General features: G+C 47.9%; 1 protein-coding gene across 1 annotated transcript; it reads left to right on the top strand.

Moving 5' to 3' along the window:
• Positions 1 to 11,201, top strand: LOC146198650 (uncharacterized). Its single transcript, XM_084592626.1, has 4 exons — positions 1 to 98; positions 4,975 to 5,040; positions 8,804 to 9,220; positions 10,914 to 11,201. The coding sequence occupies exons 2-4, from the start codon at positions 4,992 to 4,994 to the stop codon at positions 11,138 to 11,140; spliced, it is 693 nt and encodes a 230-aa protein (XP_084448752.1). The 5' UTR covers positions 1 to 98; positions 4,975 to 4,991; the 3' UTR covers positions 11,141 to 11,201.
• Positions 11,202 to 21,112: the final 9,911 nt, after the last annotated feature.

A 21,112-nucleotide genomic window follows, 5' to 3' on the forward strand; every position in this document is an offset into this window, starting at 1 on the left:
GCGTGACATCTATCACGCTTTTCTTAGCTGTAACTTAGCGCAGCGGCACAGTGCGTGTCTAGAAGTGTTGCGGAGCGGACCGCGAGCGACAGAAAAAGGTAAGTGAAAACGCCTCATCCTTCATAGCGCGGTACATACAATTGCACGAGCGAGGTCCAGGATCGAGTAGCGAGTAGTGGCGGCAGAACACTAAAGCCAGTCTGAGCTACAGAAGCTTTGATTTGCGCGGAAATGCCAGTATTCGTCAATAGCGGGAAGCGACGAGTACAAAGTAACAACACGCTGGAGTACGTATCTGCATTGGTTTGGGATAAAGTGCGGTTTAGGAACAAATACCACCCAAACGAGCAAAATATTTTTGTCTGTTTATGTCAGCGTAGCCAATGCGGCGAAATTAAGAGGAAGGTATCAGAGAGAAACGTCGGGAGCAAAGCCAGCGACCTGTTACATATCTTGTTTTCTTGCTCACGGGGGCGTGTTCCAGTGAGTCCCTATAGCAGCTCGTTGTGCAGCAAGTGTTGGCTATTGCGTCCTCTTTAATGCGACAGCCTTATACGCTCCATTACGGCGTTCATTGTTCGCGTTTACAAGCTGGCCATAAAAATCACAGCGATGACATAAGAAATAGTGACGTCATCAAGCGCTATGTGATGCACGCAGCAACCCGAGCATCTCTAAATGCATCCGGGCTTATCCACTACCGAGACCCCCTCAACTATTCCGTGATATGATGTCGTTTGTCTACATTTTCACGTGGGGGCGGCAATACCAAATGCAACAAACGGAGAGACTAGGGTTGGTCTGAAAGCAACATTATATCGTGACTTGAGCCTGCAAAAGAAGTAAGCAACTCGGCGGAGGCGATAGCAGCAAAAACTACGAATGCCCACTGCATTCAGTAGCGCTTAATTTAAAGTTGGCAAAGAAACATCTCGGTGAACTCACCCAAAGGAAGCTAGAGCAACTGGAACCACGCCAAAACCGTTGGGCCTTGCTGCGATCGTTCGTGACATGTATCGGCGCGCCTTGAGCAACAAATATTGTGATTATTCGTGTTTAGTCTATTGCAGACAGTGTAAATAAAGAGCGCGAGACAGGTCTAAGCTGTACAGTCGTGGACTTTATGAAAGGGAACGCGGGAACGCGTGGCAGACAGCCTCATCCAGAACAACTGGCGAAGCGCTACGGCGACGTTGAAAATGAGAGCACTGCTGGTCCGTCTGCACGCCGCACGCCGCGCACTATGCAGTTTTTGCATCGGCCGCTAAAATCAGTGCAGTGTCGTGCTGCTGATAAAGGTCACTGCTCACTTCAGCAAAATCTTGACAACTGATAGTGAAGGAAAGAAGCACGTTGATTCGACGCTTTCCAATAAAAACAAAGAAATGAACATGAACGGCAACGAATGTATTAACTTCTATCGTCTGCTTTACTAAAGGCGTCCGTTTCTTTGATGTACTAGAAGTCGTCTAACGGAGCGGCACGGCACGCAGAGCGCCAGCTTATTTAGTACTAAAGTAAATTTAGCTCAGTTTTCTTAAAGGACGGCCCATGTGCATGTCAATGAATGAATCCGCATCGTAGTTATTTTTAAGAGGCTACATCGAAAGGGGAATCGCTGCGCCAAGCGTCAAAAAAAAGTGTCCCGATTTTGCGCCAAGCGAGCGGTGATATAAGTTTAGAGCAGGACGACGGAGCTGATTTTTAGCCGCCGATATACACGTTGCTTGCAGTGCACGGATTGAGCACCGCTCTCTCCATTTCATTTCCAACGCTGCTTGTTCTGGACGGGGCTATTATCTGCCACGCGCTCACGAGTTCCGATTCATAGAGCTCGCGACTGTACAAGCAAAATGAAGCCATATGTCAGTGGCTGTCGGCACTAACAAATAGATTACAAGGTCTAGCGGCAATATATACGTGCCACTGACCGACCTACATGTGGCGCCAGTTTTCACAATATTGTTATTAAAGTTCTTACGCGACCGTTTGCCGTACAGCCTTCTGGATGGCGCCGTACGATTTCTCGTTGTGTAACATGCATACGTTTTGTATGAGTCAAGAAGGAGGCTAGCTTGCGACAAGGATTCAAACAAACTGTGTAAGCACCGGCAATTCTACACTTTCGAACCAAGGTTTCGATGAATGCAGCTCGCAGATGCTGCGTGGACCTTGGCAATTTATACGCCGAATACGTGCCCACGCACCGAATACAATGATAGCAGATAGAAATTTAGTACATGTCGAAAAACTCGCTACAAGGTATTTCACCCGCTGGACTTGTATATTTCGCATTCATCCACTTAAGCCGCCAGAAGAGTATGTTAAATTTCTTTTACACTCGCTTGAAGGTGTGCAAGGCGTCATTGACCTTGATTCTTAAATTTTCCGCAACCACAACACAGAGAGAATGCTTATGTACGCATGCTACAAAATCAAACTTCTCAAAATACATGACAGCAACCTAAACATTTGCTCCTACGTAGTCACGTCGCTTCACTCAGACGTGTAGTGGTTTTGCTTAAGTGACGTTCTCTATTGTGATCGCATTCGCTGCTATAGTTCCGTGTCTTCCACACAGTAGTGCAAAGTCCACAAAGGTGCTTGATCCAGGGGCATGGGGCAGACTTTTCTTCTCGGGTACTACGAACGAACGAGAGAGGCAAGCTAACGAAAATAAGACAACGATTCGTCGACAGTCCATGAACGCTCCCGTTGCTCTTATTGCAGTGTGATATTGTACCTTTTAAGGTTCCGATAACTTTAGTCATTTTAGTCTCTTGTTTTTTTTTCTCCGGAACATATTCAGTTGCAAGCACGATGGAGATTAAAAAAATCCTTGCTAGATATGGAAGAGCCTGTTTGATTATGTGAGATGAATAAGTCTTAGATTTAGTGAGCATGCGCGTGAAGCCTAATTATATCGTGCATAATATTCTTCAGAATGATTGGATCATTCGTGGAGCATGCGGCCCTTGTGTGCAATACAAGCAGTGCGTAGCAGTGTATGCAGATTACAGTTTAAGCCAAGTGGGTTACCATTCATTTAATCGACGTGAGGCCTCTGTGCGGACGCGAAGGTGAACCACATCAAGGCACGAACATTAAAATAGTGCGAGTATAAAAAATGCGGACTTTTATCCCGGTTAAACATAGTTATCCGAGAGTAAGCTCTGTTAAGCTTGGCTACACATCAGCCTCTCACCTGCGCCGAAGCACTGACGCACTTGGAACGGTACGCACCTCATACACGGTGAGACTGAACAACCAAGCGCTAGCGAAACATGTTATACTCCGCCTAGTCACGTGGCCAGTGCATCGAAGAACCCCGTTAGTCGAAATTTATGGAGCCTGGTGACTGACCTTGAATCCAGGTGGTCGAAATTCCCACTACAGTGTCTCTCGGCCTAAGGTCCCACGCGCAATTCAGTGGCCCTGAGAGTTGCAGAGCGAAGAGAACAGCTTGCCCTCTGACACGACAGAAAGTCGTGCAATACAAAACTGCAATTCCGCCAGTTGTCCAATATATAGAACTGCGAACCGTGACGAGTGGTGCTTCTGCTAACTTCTCTTTTGGATCACTTTTCGCGCACGGAGACGTGTTGGCGGAAATGCTTGACTGTAGTAACATGGGGTGTGCTTGATGGTCGCCTTCAGTCTCGAGCACTTCCACGGCATATCGCTGTCCAGCGGGATAGACAACGTGACGTATACAGTTGAGTGCAGCGGCTGCCGCCTGGCGCTCTTTGCTCGTATCAAGAGCGAAGGCGTAACGGAATCATTTGCTTTAGCAGTTATGCTGGTTATAGTGTATTGGTAAGAGGAATACATCTTATGTGAATAAAAGAGAATTTTTATTTCTCTGTGATTTTGTTGCGAAACGCGCTAGGATTACAAATACCGGTGGGCGGCACGTCGCTGCAAGAAGCGGGTCACTACTTGCGTTCATCGTATTTGTGCTTGGTTACAGATGCGCGGATCGCTTTTCATTGTTTATATGTCTAACTATCGATATATTGACCTAATTCACGTTTCCTTCCGAGTTTGATGTACCCTGATTCTTCTTAATGCATTCCAGTAACAGAAATAACACAAAGGAAGAAACAAACTTCCTACCGCAGCATCTGCCATCTAATTCTGAAGCATCTGAGCTGCAGCCAGCGAAGGCGTGGCCACCAAAATTGAAGTCTCCGCTTCGTTTAAAGTAGATTCGTGTGATCATACCTTTCGCAACCGGCAGCTTACACGCACGCTCTAGACCACGAATTGGGGCGAAGAGCTAAACGCAGCCCAAAACACACTCTATTAAAGCAAGTGAGCCAGAGAGGCGGTTGTCATTTTCAGCGCTGCTTTCCGGCAACCGCCCACGTCAGGGCGAAACCTTTTCTTCAAAGCAAGCGTGAAATATTCGCTTTAAGTGGACAGCCTCCATTAGTCCAGGAACCCGATCCATCTCTCTAGACTTGCCGATGAGACTGGTGCTTAACAGCTTGGTCTCCCACTGCTGTTCGGTTAGGTACTTGGTGCTTATGATACAATGTGATCCCTTGCATCCCCACACCATATGTTGTAGGATTTTTGACACATTACTGAAAGTACATTCATATCTGTAAGCTACTAGATGCGTATAAAAAGGTAGCAGAATACCTTTAAGCGCACATAAGCAACAGTTAAAACCAGTACTCCCCCTGTTTGGTCTAAAAATGTTGAGGTAATTCTATTATAAGCATACATCACATTACAACAATATATTTCAACACACTGTGACAATTTTAATAAATACACATGAAACACACCACACAGGAGCGCCGCGACGGAGCTGCAGTACTGTGTCCAGCTTCTGAAAACGCGTAGCCGTAGTTTTTACGTACTGCAAATCCAAACGTTAGAAATTGGTTAAGTGAAATTTGTCGAATACATGCCGGTATTAAGCTGACCTTAATCTGTTTGTACATGTACGCATTGCCTTGACAGGTGAGCTGACATCAAGAATGATGGGGATGTTCTCCTTCCTTCTGGTGATCGCCGTGGCGGCCAATGGTAAGTTTAGCAGCATCAGTTGTATATGATAAGCTTTCCTTGTTTTGCGATTTCCACAACTGCATCGGCGCTTTCATGATCACCTAACTTCTAAGCTGTTCGAGGGGAAAGCAAACTGCGCGCAGAATAGGAGGTTGAACGGGGTCAAATGTCGCGATGCAAGATAAGCGCACCAGAGATGGTGACTGCCAATCCCTAATCCCAATAACTAATGACCAGTTACTCACATCTCGCTAATCTATACTATACGCTAGGGGATTCCTTTATATACTGGGCCTACGCCGTCACGACTTCGAGTTCTTGATCAATTAGATCTCGCCCTACCCCTCCTGGCTCTCCGGACATGTTAAAGCCGGCAACGTTAGCCGCCACGCAGGGAAAAAAAAAATAAATCGAAGCGCTACCCGCAAGCTCCACTCCCCCTCACAACAGACGATGAAAAGTAATCAATGGAAGGTATCTCGTGTTATGTACTTCCAAACTGACGTTTCGCAAAGTTTTGAAATCCTGTATCTATGGCAAGAATTACGGCGATTACAGCGTAATCGATGCTAAGGCATGTCTTTGTGGAGAGTTGTCCATGTAGGTATAGGTGGAGGCCGCCCTATATACGATGTCTGGAGGAAATGCGGCAGCCAGCTGACTGGCACGTCAGCTCCACTCAGCAGCAGAGAGCGTAGTTGTTGTTGTTCACCAAATAACATATGACACATACCCATTCAGGGGGATCAGCAAAGAATTGGGCAGGAGAGAAAGTTTTTGATGTATAATTGCATGTCGACAAACACAATGATTGATTTCAGGCATTACTGCACACTTCGTCGCTTTCTCAACGCTAGCACGTGCTGGCGCTACAATTCAACTAAGCCCTAAGGGGACACATGACATTCGCCTTGCGAAGCATCCGTGAAGGGTACGCGGGCCGCGGCATCCCAAGGGATCCCCGCCGACCTCCTCTAAGCCAGCGCAACCAGTCCTTTGACTGGTCCCCTGTTTTTGGGCGAAATAAAAATTGGAGGATTATCAAGGTTAAGCCCAGTGGACGCGAAGCATGTTAAGCAGCTGCCTCAATGTGGATGGGGCTAAGTAACGGAGACGTGGTTTTAGGTTAATCGTCGTACTTTATTCTTTGCAGCCCGACAAACGCACTCTTATGGTCCGTAAATGCATGACTCTTGGTTTGCACGTCACTTACGCATAGACGCCCGGCGCAAAGACGCTGGCGCGGTTGCGGGCACAGAGACTGACGCGACGGCGGGCGCGCGCCGCTTCATCCCTGGCGTGACGTCACATATCACGTGATGCAGCGATGGTGGCGCCGCCGCCGCGTCGCGCGCGACGGCGCGAACCGAAGCGTGGAGGCCTCCGCCGGGCGACGTCCGACGGCGCGATATGAGGCCCCATCTTCAGCCGGTGTGACGTCATCACGTAACGTCATGTCACGTGACCCCACTTCAGGGTCAATGGTGGCCACCGCCGGGCGTCGCGCGAAGGCCCGAAACCTACGTTAATATGCTTCGCATAAAAGAGTTCACCACCACCTCCAATGTCAGAGGACTGCTAAGGCACGTGCCTTTCATATTAGCTGTGAGGATATGTAGCGCGTAGTAACTTTTGTGTTCAGAATAAAAGAGAGAAAACACGGCAACATTTTGCCAGCCTCTGATGTTACTCGTCTTCCATTTTTCGATGGCTAACTTGGTGCTCCAGTTGCGCGAGAAATCGGCGCAATTCTTCGCGCTCTTTAACTGTGGACGATGCCTATTGCTATGCTACTTTGCCTCCTCTTGGAAACATAAGATTTTGCAGCTTCCCTTCATACGAACGCGTGTGCTGGACACATGGCAATGGTTTAGCATCCAGTTCTTCCTTAGGGCAAATGTTCGCCAAACCTATCAGATGGCCTTCGTTGTATATAACGGCAGAACCTTTGCAGATAGTCTCACTCCCCGTGCTCACTCCCTGTGCTCACCACTGCATCCCATTTCATATATTATACCTGAGATGCGTACGTATTGGTTTTGTTACAGTTTGGCTGCAGTCGCTCTTGCGCCTTTGAACTCCAACTTATGCCCTTCTCTTCCTCTCCCCCGCTCAGTGCAAAATAGGCCCAATACCATAAATGCAATATACAGCCTCATCCACAAAATGCACCTGCTAATGCATGCGGCAAGATTTGCAATGAATAGGCTCCGCAATTCGTTCGCCGAGTCGAAGTGCACTTTCCCGTGTATCTATAATCTAGACATTTTTTTTTCCTGGTTCGGGGGCCACCTTCATTCAAGTCCTGAGTGGCGACGCTTATGCATACGACAAAAGTACAATGAATATATCAACGGCGTGAGGCGCGCTTCTCACTTCTTCAATGTACCTATCCCTTTCTTTCCATTCCAAAGGCATACTTCGCCCAGAGGACATGCTGTCCTCATTCCTGGATCAACTTCGGCGTATCCACTGACGGCCCCTCGTATGACGGCCCCGCACATATTTGCAGTATTTTACAGGCAGCTTGACGCCGACGCACACAGATCTCTGGCATTATTCGCTTTAAGTTTGGGACCATCACTGCAGGTCGCAAGCTGCAGTGATGGTTAAGGATGTTTGATAGAGCACAAGTCAGCAGTAAAAGCCACACACAATTCATCCATGACAGAAGGCAGTCCGCAGTTAACGCATTTCTGATTATCTAAATGAAACTCTAACTATCACACTAAATAATAAGTTCGACAAATTCGACACTTCTGGCTTTAGTATAGTCAAATATCAAAAACTACCCCGTTTACTGTTGACTGGAGTAATATACACGCAGGATATCGTTGCCCATAGCAAGTGCTGTTGTTTTTAAGTTGCATCCTGCTATTGCGAACACGACGACCCTTACCGTGGCTGCGCCACATCCCGATAGGGAGCGGCCCGTTTGTTTCCTAGTCCTTAGACGGGGCTTTTTCATGACACCATTCTTTCAAGCAATAACATTAGCTTCGCGCGCACATGCTAAATCCGGGACTGGCAGGAAAACGTCAGTGCTTCCCGACAATATTTCCCAAGCCGTCTGCAGCGCACTAATACATAGCCATAACAACATTCCATTGCAGTCAATGCGATGCAACGTTAAGGATGTCCTGCCCACCACTGGCGTTAAAGGGCAGGCAGCGTTGAACCTGTTACAACGTTTTTGCAATTAACGTATGCGACGCAGCAGCGGTGCGAGCGCAGGTCTATCGATGTACACATCGTCTTATTTATTACTTCGCTATGTTCGCAGATTTCTGACCGCAAAATCGTGTCCGCAAAATCGTGTCCGCAAAATCGTGTCCGCAGCAGTTGTGAGTAATTGAGAAATGGTAGAAGTTAATGAGTGGTGTCAATCGATAGAGGATGACGAAAAAGTAATTAGGCCAATAAAGTAATTAGGAAATTAATTATAATAACTGGTTCATATGATAGGAAAGGTGCAGTATCTCCCACATGGTTCTGCGGACACCTGAACCACGCCGTAAGGAAAGGAAGGAGGTGGGAGTGAAAGCGGAAAGAGAAGGGTGCCGTTGTGGATATGACTTCAAGGATGTGACGTTACGCAACCGGTAGAAGAGCCAAAAAAAGGGCATAGGAAGGAATTGGAGCGCAATTTGAAAGTACCAAAGACTAAAATGGTAAACAAGAAGTGCATTAAGCAACCAACAGCAGCATCCGTGCTTTCGCATTACTCCAATGCAGGTTCTGTAGTGCTCTTTAATTTTTTCTGTGCACTACGATCACGCAGCTGCCGGCACCATCATCGTGGCTCCATCCATTAACGAGCAAGTGGACAGTGTTTTCCAGGACGGCTTATGCCAGGAATTGGGCTGCGGCTCACGCATAGAGAAGGTGAAAGGCTTCCACATCTGGGTTCGCACGTGGTGGTTCTGGCCAGTGTTCTATGGAGGCCACATCTCGGGCCTGCGCGGTGGATTCCACCGCGTCGGCGACTGCGTCTACAAGCCAGATGACAAGAACGTCGCCAAGTGTGATGTGGGCTTCTCGGGACTCGGCATCCACTACAGCTGGTGGGTGGGCGTCAAAAACTCCAGCCTGAAGGCGTACCAGCAGCTCCTGAACCCGCCTCAGCGCATTGAAGCCGGAACGGTGAATGCCACCGTGGCCAAAGGAACCACGGCGTTCTGCCTAGAGAGAGACCTCCGTAAGGATTAACGACGCTGAATCTTTTTTATAACCTTATAATCCTATGTACTGGGAACTTTTTGGGTGTATAAAATTTTTCTAAGCGTACTTTTATACGATGGTCCTATGGCAAGCCTCCATTTTCATATCGGGGTCGCAGGGTTAGGCAACTGCCCCGGAATACGTTTCATTTGTGCGAAATGAATTTATGCTGTAGTTCTCTAAAGTCTCGTATTAGAAGCCCCCCCCCCCCCCCCCCAGTTACAGCAGTGATTATATATGTCATTGTATAAGACACGTCTACGTAGAATTCTTGCCTGTTATGCATCAGTTTCTCAGCTCTTGTTCAGTGAGACCTACTTATAAACTTGTTCATTTCGGCTTTAAGAAAGCATGATTCTGCATAATATCACTGCTTAAATTTCGAAAGGACGGGAAAATGTTTCAAAAAGCACTGCTAAGAAGAGTTAAAGAAAATGTTCGCTGCTTCAAACTCGTTCAGCACCAACATTCGAGTTCGAGGGGTTTCAGATCTGTTTCAAATACTGGTGGGGGTCTGGTGTTGTTGCGAGTGTGGGAAGAAGGAAAGGAAAATGCACGGGCCTGCTACTGGCTCTGCAGCTTAGCAACCTCCGCTGCCTCGTGCGGACAGTGGAGAAAATAAAGAAAGGAAGAAAAAAAAGGAGAAAGGAAGAAAAAGGAGAGGGAGAGAGTAAGGCGTGCGTCGAACCAGCCGTCGCCCGCCACTGAAGCGGTGGCGGGTACAATTACAGCCTACAGCAGGTAAAACCACCGATTGCAGGCTAGCCCCCGCCGCAAACGGCGGGTGCCTACCATTCTCAGCCTCGTAGGGCCAGGGTTTAGCCACCCCCTTTCCACCCCTGGTGGGGGTCTGACTCCCCCAACACGACCCTAAGGTTAAGGCCGGGGTACAGTCTATTGCATGCTTATGAGCGTGAGCGAAGCGCCTGGCTTATAACCTCGAAACCTACATGTGGCGATACGCGACGGCTGTTTATTGCAACGTGGTGTAAATATTCTATTTTGGTGCCCCCTTCTTTCACTGCCTTCCTTTTGTCCGGGTGTGTGGAAGGGGCCGCTGAGTATCGCTGCAAGTAGGATTTCACGCTACTGCAAGTGTAATCATGTTCATGCGCACAGCTTTCATGTCATGAGTAATGTAATGAGTGCGACTCGGATTTCACTTCTTTCTTGCTATCTTCTCGAGGTTGATATGTTAATATGTATGCTAACTTTTCTACTGCCACGCAAAATATAACCACTTTTGGGGCATGTTTTGTTAGCTGGGTGGTGTAAGACGTAAAAGATTACAAGCTGAAAATTATTTCAGATGTTTATGTCGCTAAATCTAGTACAACATGCGAGAGCACTAGTTTGGCGTAGTTTATCTTGGCATGTGATAGATGGCAAATGATTCTTCTCTCCCGCTTTTACTCACGCCGAGCATATTTTTGCGAGACGGCCAGTTTATGCGTTCTTTTAGCTCGACAACAATATCTCTTCTAGAGACGCCTCTAAGCATCTGGTAGTGAAGATAACCTGCTATGGGGAGCTGCATCACGTATTCTTACTAATTTATTATCGGAGGGTCTACTGCCCCAGGGCAATTACAACTAACATACTGTTGGTAGTTTCATTTCTGAGAAGAGTAGCCTATAGCTATCACCATCTGATTGGACTCCTTGTCACAGGAGACGGCTATTTCCGAGTCACGAGGATCCATTTGGGCATGATCGATATCGAAGACATGGTCTTCACCAACTCCACCGTCACCTGGCATGACAAGCTGGTCGACACGAAAGAGAGGCTGTTCCAGAGGAAGGTGCGGGATATGTTTGCCTACTGGGTCGAGTACTACCTCCACTACATGACCTTCCTGGAGGGCTTCAACGCTGCTTTCGTGAAAGCTCAGCAGTAGCTGGCGGAAGCGTGAATTTCCAGGAATAAAAGGCGCAAGCTTCGCTTCGCTGCCTTACTGATGATGCACTGTCCTGCTTTTTCCTTTCTCAGTTTCTAGTGAATATACTCGGATGTGGGCCCATCTGGCTTTCTCGGCAAAGAAATGTGAATATGAAGGAGCACTCAACAAGGGTAAAGGTTTCGCAGTTCGCAGGTCGAGCCAACGTTTCGACAAGTGGACTTGTCTTCGTCTGGACGAAGACAAGTCCACTTGTTGAGACGTTGCCTCGACCTGCGAACTGAGGCGTCCCTCCTTTACCTTTGTTCAGTGCTCCTTCATACCGTGTAAACCATCTTCTTCCTCTCGTTCTACCAGGATTGCCATGAGATATTTATAAAGAGCTAAAAGCCGCCGCCACCACGGAAAGCATAGGGGATATATTTTTGTTAACTTGAAATAATAGCCTAATCACGAAGATTACAAAGTAGAGAAAAAAAAACATGCTGCCAGTTGGACCCGAAGCATCAGCCCCGGAACATCGCATGCGGTGTTCTACTAAGCTACGGCGATGGTGGTTCGATATTCTGTCTTAGGTATTTCTTATTATTAGGTATTTATTAGGCATTTAGGGCTTGGCGTAACCTATCCCCGTGTATTCTCTGTCCAGAGTCGGATGTGGTACATTATGTAATACCGCGAGTTAGTTCCCTGTCCGCTAAACAAGCTCAAAGCGCGCACTGCAGATCTCACCCGGCAGGCAGCTTAGTACGCGGCCCAACTCTGACTCCAACTGGGTGGACCGTTGCAATACGGCGGCGAGGCAAATGTCGAGCCGCAACACGTAGCGGCTCTTCCAAGCCCTCATCAATCAAACACAGACACGCACGGAAACGGAGAAACACTTACACAAAGCCATGCACTCATTCCAAGGAAACAATGCAGCTGGCAGTCACGCTACGCGATCGCTACTTGTGCACAATTCAGGACCTCCGCGGATCGGCCTATTCCTATGCAGGCAGGGAAAACTGAGTTGGATAACCCATTCCGGCTCCACGATCTGCGGGCCAGTCTGGCTAAAATGAAGAAGGGTGTAGTGACTCACGTGGCATGCGTCCGGCACATGCCGAAGAGAAGGAAGCAGCACCGGCACGAGAGCTGAGGAACGCTCGCGACCTTCGCCTCGGCCGGACGCTGCCGTCGTCACCTCTTCAGCTTCTCCTAAAATAAATGCGGCCGCGGTAGCCCCTGCCTGGCAATCTCTACAAGGGCACTGTGCCGGGCAGGGACAAAGTCACCGTCAAACTTCTGGCGAACCTCTCTGACACGACGCACCAGAACCTTCTTGACTATATCAATGCGATCTGGACGGAGGAAACCCCCTTCCCATTGAATGGAAGACGTATCTCGACAATTTTATTCCCAAAGCCGGGAAACCAGTCGACACAGCCAACCTCCGACCCACCTTTCTCACCTCGTATGTGGGCAAATTAATGGAGACGTTGGTGCGGAATCGGCTGTCTGAGTACCTTGAACAACACAACACTTTCGCGGACACCATGTTCGGATTTCGCCCACACAGATTCGTACAAGATGCCCTGCTCCAACTCGACCGCGAAATACTGAACCCCATCACATGCACAAGAAACAACAAAATCGTCCTCGCCCTAGATCTCAAAGGGGCGTTCTACCATGTAACACACGAGGTCATACTCACGCACTTGAGTCAAACGCACTGTACGAACACTTTCAACTACATCCAACAATTTCTCACGGACACTGTCTTATATCGTATACAGGATCAAAAACACGGACCTTTCTTGCGCGGCATGAGGGGCACTCCTCAAGGCGCAGTGCTGTCCCCTTTCACTATTCAACGTTGCAATGATGCGCTTACCTGCTCTGTTGGGTGCGGTCGAAGAGGTGCAGCACGCGCTGTACGCCGACGACATCACCCTCTGCGCCACGCAAGGGCGTCTGGGGACATAAAGACCAGCCTGCGAACGGCTGCTAGCGTAGTGGACCGCTATGCCCACGGTTGCGGTCTCCAATGCTCACCTCAGAAATCTAAATTCGTGCATCTGCGCCCCTCGCGCTCATGCTCGACTCAAATCAATCTCTCCTTGCAAAGCGGTCCCTTTAAGAATCTAAGGAAATCAGTTCTTGGACTCTTTATACACAACCAGCGACAATTCGACACAATACTCACCAAGTTCCAGCAAATGGCGGACCAGGTGGGCTACATGGTCCGCCGGGTTTCAAACAAGCGCGGTGGGTTACGATGTAAGGACGCCTTGCGGCTGGCGAACGCGATTCGTGACCAGTCGAATCTTGTATTCGACTCCCCTACCTCCACCTTCGGGAACAGGAGGAGGATACTCTTGAAGTTATCCTCCGTAAAATAATGAAACGAGCACTGGACCTCCCGGTCTCCACCTCTGCCATCCGTCTCATGGCGTTGGGTGTGGTGAATACTTTCAAGAAGCTTCGGGAGGCCCATCTCACCAATCAGTACACGCGTCTGACGAAGACAGAGTCGGGTCGCCGTCTTCTTGCCCGACTTCACATCCAACACATCCAACTCGCAAAGCAGAGATGTCGCATTCCCGAAAAATGAAGGCGCGCCATCCATGCGCGGCCTCTCCCCGCCAGCATGTCCAAAGAGGACCATAATGGGCGGCGCCTGGCGCGGGCGGAAGCCTTGGACCGGAGTTTTCTACATGGACGTCTCCGGCCCGAGCCCTAGGGGTTGGTACACAGCCGCGGTCATCCACAATGGCAAAAGAGTATACGGCCGTACGTTCAAGGCCCAGTCACCAACCCACGCAGAAGAGGTTGCCATCGACCTCGCAGCCTCTGACTCCTCCTCCAAATACATAATAACCGAGTCGCGAGGGGCTTGTCGGACTGCTCCTATAGCTTACCGCATCTACGAAAATTGTAGTCGAGATTCGGATCCCGCGTACCGATCTCTCGTTTGGGCTCCAGGTCACCAAGGTCTCCATGGGAATGAGGCAGCCGACGCCGCCGCCCGCGCGTTCTCTCTCCGGGCACTTCCCACGGGACCTGACGTGGACCAGGATTGTGATTTCAACCCAGCTTACAAATTTAAAGAAATATGTCAATATTACAGATCCACGCACAAAACTCTCCCCCCCCCTCCCCCATGCAAAGGGCTGGGGAAGGCTAGCGTAGTATTCGATAGCCGCCCTCCACGGCTAAGAAATCGCAACAGCATCACATGGACGAGCGCTACTTGTGCGATAGCGTTCATAACTCTGACGCATTGAATTTCGACAACCACAATCGTTGCCACATACTAAATGCTGAATCCGGTGCCAGTTTAGGCCGCAGCGGTATATTTCGTTTCTACCAGGCTCACAGACGCATATAGTTGCTGTAAAATTTACTGTCAGTTCTATCATTTCTATCTGTGGTAATGTTTTTTAAACATTTCATTCTGTACACGCCGGGGATGAAATGTTTATTTTGTCATACGTCGTTTACGAACTCTGAGAGGTACACTCTTAGCACGAAGAAATAAAGCTCCTAGCAATTCCCTTCCCAAGTTGGTCTTAATGGTATAAAAATGGTCTAAAGGGAAGGAAAGGCGCAGTATCATTCACATTTATCCGTGGACACGGGTCCCATATTCCGAGTTTGCGTCGTTATCGAAAGTGTCGCTATTCTCCGACCTCCAGTCATTGGTGAAAGCACCGGAACCAGAAGTAAAGCTCCTAGCAATTCCCTTCCCGAGTTGGTCTTAATGGTATAAAAATGGTCTAAAGGGAAGGAAAGGCACATATCATTCACATTTATCCGTGGGCGCGGGTCCCATATTCCGAGTTTGCATCGTTATCGAAAGTGTCGCTATTCTCCGACCTCCAGTCATTGGTGAAAGCACCGGAACCAGAAGTAAAGCTCCTAGCAATTCCCTTCCCGAGTTGGTCTTAATGGTATAAAAATGGTCTAAAGGGAAGGAAAGGCACATATCATTCACATTTATCCGTGGACACGGGTCCCATATTCCGAGTTTGCGTCGTTATCGAAAGTGTCGCTATTCTCCGACCTCCAGTCATTGGTGAAAGCACCGGAACCAGAAGTAAAGCTCCTAGCAATTCCCTTCCCGAGTTGGTCTTAATGGTATAAAAATGGTCTAAAGGGAAGGAAAGGCACATATCATTCACATTTATCCGTGGACACGGGTCCCATATTCCGAGTTTGCGTCGTTATCGAAAGTGTCGCTATTCTCCGACCTCCAGTCATTGGTGAAAGCACCGGAACCAGAAGTAAAGCTCCTAGCAATTCCCTTCCCGAGTTGGTCTTAATGGTTTAAAAATGGTCTAAAGGGAAGGAAAGGCACAGTACCATTCACATTTATTCGTGCACACGGGTCCCATATTCCGAGTTTGCGTCGTTATCGAAAGTGTCGCTATTCTCCGACCTCCAGTCATTGGTGAAAGCACCGGAACCAGAAGTAAAGCTCCTAGCAATTCCCTTCCCGAGTTGGTCTTAATGGTTTAAAAAATGGTCTAAAGGGAAGGAAAGGCACAGTATCATTCACATTTATTCGTGGACACGGGTCCCATATTCCGAGTTTGCGTCGTTATCGAAAGTGTCGATATTCTCCGACCTCCAGTCATTGGTGAAAGCACCGGAACCAGAAGTAAAGCTCCTAGCAATTCCCTTCCCGAGTTGGTCTTAATGGTATAAAAATGGTCTAAAGGAAAGGAAAGGCACAGTATCATTCACATTTATTCGTGGACACGGGTCCCATATTCCGAGTTTGCGTCGTTATCGAAAGTGTCGCTATTCTCCGACCTCCAGTCATTGGTGAAAGCACCGGAACCAGAAGTAAAGCTCCTAGCAATTCCCTTCCCGAGTTGGTCTTAATGGTTTAAAAATGGTCTAAAGGGAAGGAAAGGCACAGTATCATTCACATTTATTCGTGGACACGGGTCCCATATTCCGAGTTTGCGTCGTTATCGAAAGTGTCGCTATTCTCCGACCTCCAGTCATTGGTGAAAGCACCGGAACCAGAAGTAAAGCTCCTAGCAATTCCCTTCCCGAGTTGGTCTTAATGGTATAAAAATGGTCTAAAGGGAAGGAAAGGCACAGTATCATTCACATTTATCCGTGGACACAGGTCCCATATTCCGAGTTTGCGTCGTTATCGAAAGTGTCGCTATTCTCCGACCTCCAGTCATTGGTGAAAGCACCGGAACCAGAAGTAAAGCTCCTAGCAATTCCCTTCCCGAGTTGGTCTTAATGGTATAAAAATGGTCTAAAGGGAAGGAAAGGCACAGTATCATTCACATTTATCCGTGGACACAGGTCCCATATTCCGAGTTTGCGTCGTTATCGAAAGTGTCGCTATTCTCCGACCTCCAGTCATTGGTGAAAGCACCGGAACCAGAAGTAAAGCTCCTAGCAATTCCCTTCCCGAGTTGGTCTTAATGGTATAAAAATGGTCTAAAGGGAAGGAAAGGCACAGTATCATTCACATTTATCCGTGGACACGGGTCCCATATTCCGAGTTTGCGTCGTTATCGAAAGTGTCGCTATTCTCCGACCTCCAGTCATTGGTGAAAGCACCGGAACCAGAAGTAAAGCTCCTAGCAATTCCCTTCCCGAGTTGGTCTTAATGGTATAAAAATGGTCTAAAGGGAAGGAAAGGCACAGTATCATTCACATTTATCCGTGGACACAGGTCCCATATTCCGAGTTTGCGTCGTTATCGAAAGTGTCGCTATTCTCCGACCTCCAGTCATTGGTGAAAGCACCGGAACCAGAAGTAAAGCTCCTAGCAATTCCCTTCCCGAGTTGGTCTTAATGGTATAAAAATGGTCTAAAGGGAAGGAAAGGCACAGTATCATTCACATTTATCCGTGGACACGGGTCCCATATTCCGAGTTTGCGTCGTTATCGAAAGTGTCGCTATTCTCCGACCTCCAGTCATTGGTGAAAGCACCGGAACCAGAAGTAAAGCTCCTAGCAATTCCCTTCCCGAGTTGGTTTTAATGGTATAAAAATGGTCTAAAGGGAAGGAAAGGCACAGTATCATTCACATTTATTCGTGGACACGGGTCCCATATTCCGAGTTTGCGTCGTTATCGAAAGTGTCGCTATTCTCCGACCTCCAGTCACTGGTGAAAGCACCGGAACCAGAAGTAAAGCTCCTAGCAATTCCCTTCCCGAGTTGGTCTTAATGGTATAAAAATGGTCTAAAGGGAAGGAAAGGCACAGTATCATTCACATTTATCCGTGGACACGGGTCCCATATTCCGAGTTTGCGTCGTTATCGAAAGTGTCGCTATTCTCCGACCTCCAGTCATTGGTGAAAGCACCGGAACCAGAAGTAAAGCTCCTAGCAATTCCCTTCCCGAGTTGGTCTTAATGGTATAAAAATGGTCTAAAGGGAAGGAAAGGCACAGTATCATTCACATTTATCCGTGGACACGGGTCCCATATTCCGAGTTTGCGTCATTATCGAAAGTGTCGCTATTCTCCGACCTCCAGTCATTGGTGAAAGCACCGGAACCAGAAGTAAAGCTCCTAGCAATTCCCTTCCCGAGTTGGTCTTAATGGTATAAAAATGGTCTAAAGGGAAGGAAAGGCACAGTATCATTCACATTTATTCGTGGACACGGGTCCCATATTCCGAGTTTGCGTCGTTATCGAAAGTGTCGCTATTCTCCGACCTCCAGTCATTGGTGAAAGCACCGGAACCAGAAGTAAAGCTCCTAGCAATTCCCTTCCCGAGTTGGTCTTAATGGTATAAAAATGGTCTAAAGGGAAGGAAAGGCACAGTATCATTCACATTTATCCGTGGACACGGGTCCCATATTCCGAGTTTGCGTCGTTATCGAAAGTGTCGCTATTCTCCGACCTCCAGTCATTGGTGAAAGCACCGGAACCAGAAGTAAAGCTCCTAGCAATTCCCTTCCCGAGTTGGTTTTAATGGTATAAAAATGGTCTAAAGGGAAGGAAAGGCACAGTATCATTCACATTTATTCGTGGACACGGGTCCCATATTCCGAGTTTGCGTCGTTATCGAAAGTGTCGCTATTCTCCGACCTCCAGTCACTGGTGAAAGCACCGGAACCAGAAGTAAAGCTCCTAGCAATTCCCTTCCCGAGTTGGTCTTAATGGTATAAAAATGGTCTAAAGGGAAGGAAAGGCACAGTATCATTCACATTTATCCGTGGACACGGGTCCCATATTCCGAGTTTGCGTCGTTATCGAAAGTGTCGCTATTCTCCGACCTCCAGTCATTGGTGAAAGCACCGGAACCAGAAGTAAAGCTCCTAGCAATTCCCTTCCCGAGTTGGTCTTAATGGTATAAAAATGGTCTAAAGGGAAGGAAAGGCACAGTATCATTCACATTTATCCGTGGACACGGGTCCCATATTCCGAGTTTGCGTCATTATCGAAAGTGTCGCTATTCTCCGACCTCCAGTCATTGGTGAAAGCACCGGAACCAGAAGTAAAGCTCCTAGCAATTCCCTTCCCGAGTTGGTCTTAATGGTATAAAAATGGTCTAAAGGGAAGGAAAGGCACAGTATCATTCACATTTATTCGTGGACACGGGTCCCATATTCCGAGTTTGCGTCGTTATCGAAAGTGTCGCTATTCTCCGACCTCCAGTCATTGGTGAAAGCACCGGAACCAGAAGTAAAGCTCCTAGCAATTCCCTTCCCGAGTTGGTCTTAATGGTATAAAAATGGTCTAAAGGGAAGGAAAGGCACAGTATCATTCACATTTATTCGTGGACACGGGTCCCATATTCCGAGTTTGCGTCGTTATCGAAAGTGTCGCTATTCTCCGACCTCCAGTCATTGGTGAAAGCACCGGAACCAGAAGTAAAGCTCCTAGCAATTCCCTTCCCGAGTTGGTCTTAATGGTTTAAAAATGGTCTAAAGGGAAGGAAAGGCACAGTATCATTCACATTTATCCGTGGACACAGGTCCCATATTCCGAGTTTGCGTCGTTATCGAAAGTGTCGCTATTCTCCGACCTCCAGTCATTGGTGAAAGCACCGGAACCAGAAGTAAAGCTCCTAGCAATTCCCTTCCCGAGTTGGTCTTAATGGTATAAAAATGGTCTAAAGGGAAGGAAAGGCACAGTATCATTCACATTTATTCGTGGACACGGGTCCCATATTCCGAGTTTGCGTCGTTATCGAAAGTGTCGCTATTCTCCGACCTCCAGTCATTGGTGAAAGCACCGGAACCAGAAGTAAAGCTCCTAGCAATTCCCTTCCCGAGTTGGTCTTAATGGTATAAAAATGGTCTAAAGGGAAGGAAAGGCACAGTATCATTCACATTTATCCGTGGACACAGGTCCCATATTCCGAGTTTGCGTCGTTATCGAAAGTGTCGCTATTCTCCGACCTCCAGTCATTGGTGAAAGCACCGGAACCAGAAGTAAAGCTCCTAGCAATTCCCTTCCCGAGTTGGTCTTAATGGTTTAAAAATGGTCTAAAGGGAAGGAAAGGCACAGTATCATCCACATTTATTCGTGGACACGGGTCCCATATTCCGAGTTTGCGTCGTTATCGAAAGTGTCGCTATTCTCCGACCTCCAGTCATTGGTGAAAGCACCGGAACCAGAAGTAAAGCTCCTAGCAATTCCCTTCCCGAGTTGGTCTTAATGGTTTAAAAAATGGTCTAAAGGGAAGGAAAGGCACAGTATCATTCACATTTATCCGTGGACACAGGTCCCATATTCCGAGTTTGCGTCGTTATCGAAAGTGTCGCTATTCTCCGACCTCCAGTCATTGGTGAAAGCACCGGAACCAGAAGTAAAGCTCCTAGCAATTCCCTTCCCGAGTTGGTCTTAATGGTATAAAAATGGTCTAAAGGGAAGGAAAGGCACAGTATCATTCACATTTATCCGTGGACACGGGTCCCATATTCCGAGTTTGCGTCGTTATCGAAAGTGTCGCTATTCTCCGACCTCCAGTCATTGGTGAAAGCACCGGAACCAGAAGTAAAGCTCCTAGCAATTCCCTTCCCGAGTTGGTCTTAATGGTATAAAAATGGTCTAAAGGGAAGGAAAGGCACAGTATCATTCACATTTATCCGTGGACACGGGTCCCATATTCCGAGTTTGCGTCGTTATCGAAAGTGTCGCTATTCTCCGACCTCCAGTCATTGGTGAAAGCACCGGAACCAGAAGTAAAGCTCCTAGCAATTCCCTTCCCGAGTTGGTCTTAATGGTATAAAAATGGTCTAAAGGGAAGGAAAGGCACAGTATCATTCACATTTATCCGTGGACACAGGTCCCATATTCCGAGTTTGCGTCGTTATCGAAAGTGTCGCTATTCTCCGACCTCCAGTCATTGGTGAAAGCACCGGAACCAGAAGTAAAGCTCCTAGCAATTCCCTTCCCGAGTTGGTCTTAATGGTATAAAAATGGTCTAAAGGGAAGGAAAGGCACAGTATCATTCACATTTATCCGTGGACACGGGTCCCATATTCCGAGTTTGCGTCGTTATCGAAAGTGTCGCTATTCTCCGACCTCCAGTCATTGGTGAAAGCACCGGAACCAGAAGTAAAGCTCCTAGCAATTCCCTTCCCGAGTTGGTTTTAATGGTATAAAAATGGTCTAAAGGGAAGGAAAGGCACAGTATCATTCACATTTATTCGTGGACACGGGTCCCATATTCCGAGTTTGCGTCGTTATCGAAAGTGTCGCTATTCTCCGACCTCCAGTCACTGGTGAAAGCACCGGAACCAGAAGTGTTAGAGCCATCCGGTTCTATAGTGTTTCCACCAATCAGATGCCTCGACGTTGGGCAGATTTTTTTTTTATTCGAGAATTTTGCCATCAGGCATAGTGAAACGGGAGCGGGGAGCAGTAAGTAATCCTCTGATGGGGCTGGGACAGGTAGATCACCGCCGCTTGCGGCGGGGGCTTGCCTGACACCGAACTTTTATCTGTTGTAGGTCGTCACTGCACCCGCCACCGCTTCGGTGGTGGACGACGGCT

This window comes from Amblyomma maculatum, chromosome 2, assembly GCF_055883805.1.
Source record: "Amblyomma maculatum isolate TAMU_Amacu chromosome 2, ASM5588380v1, whole genome shotgun sequence".
Classification (NCBI taxonomy): Eukaryota; Metazoa; Arthropoda; class Arachnida; order Ixodida; family Ixodidae; genus Amblyomma; species Amblyomma maculatum.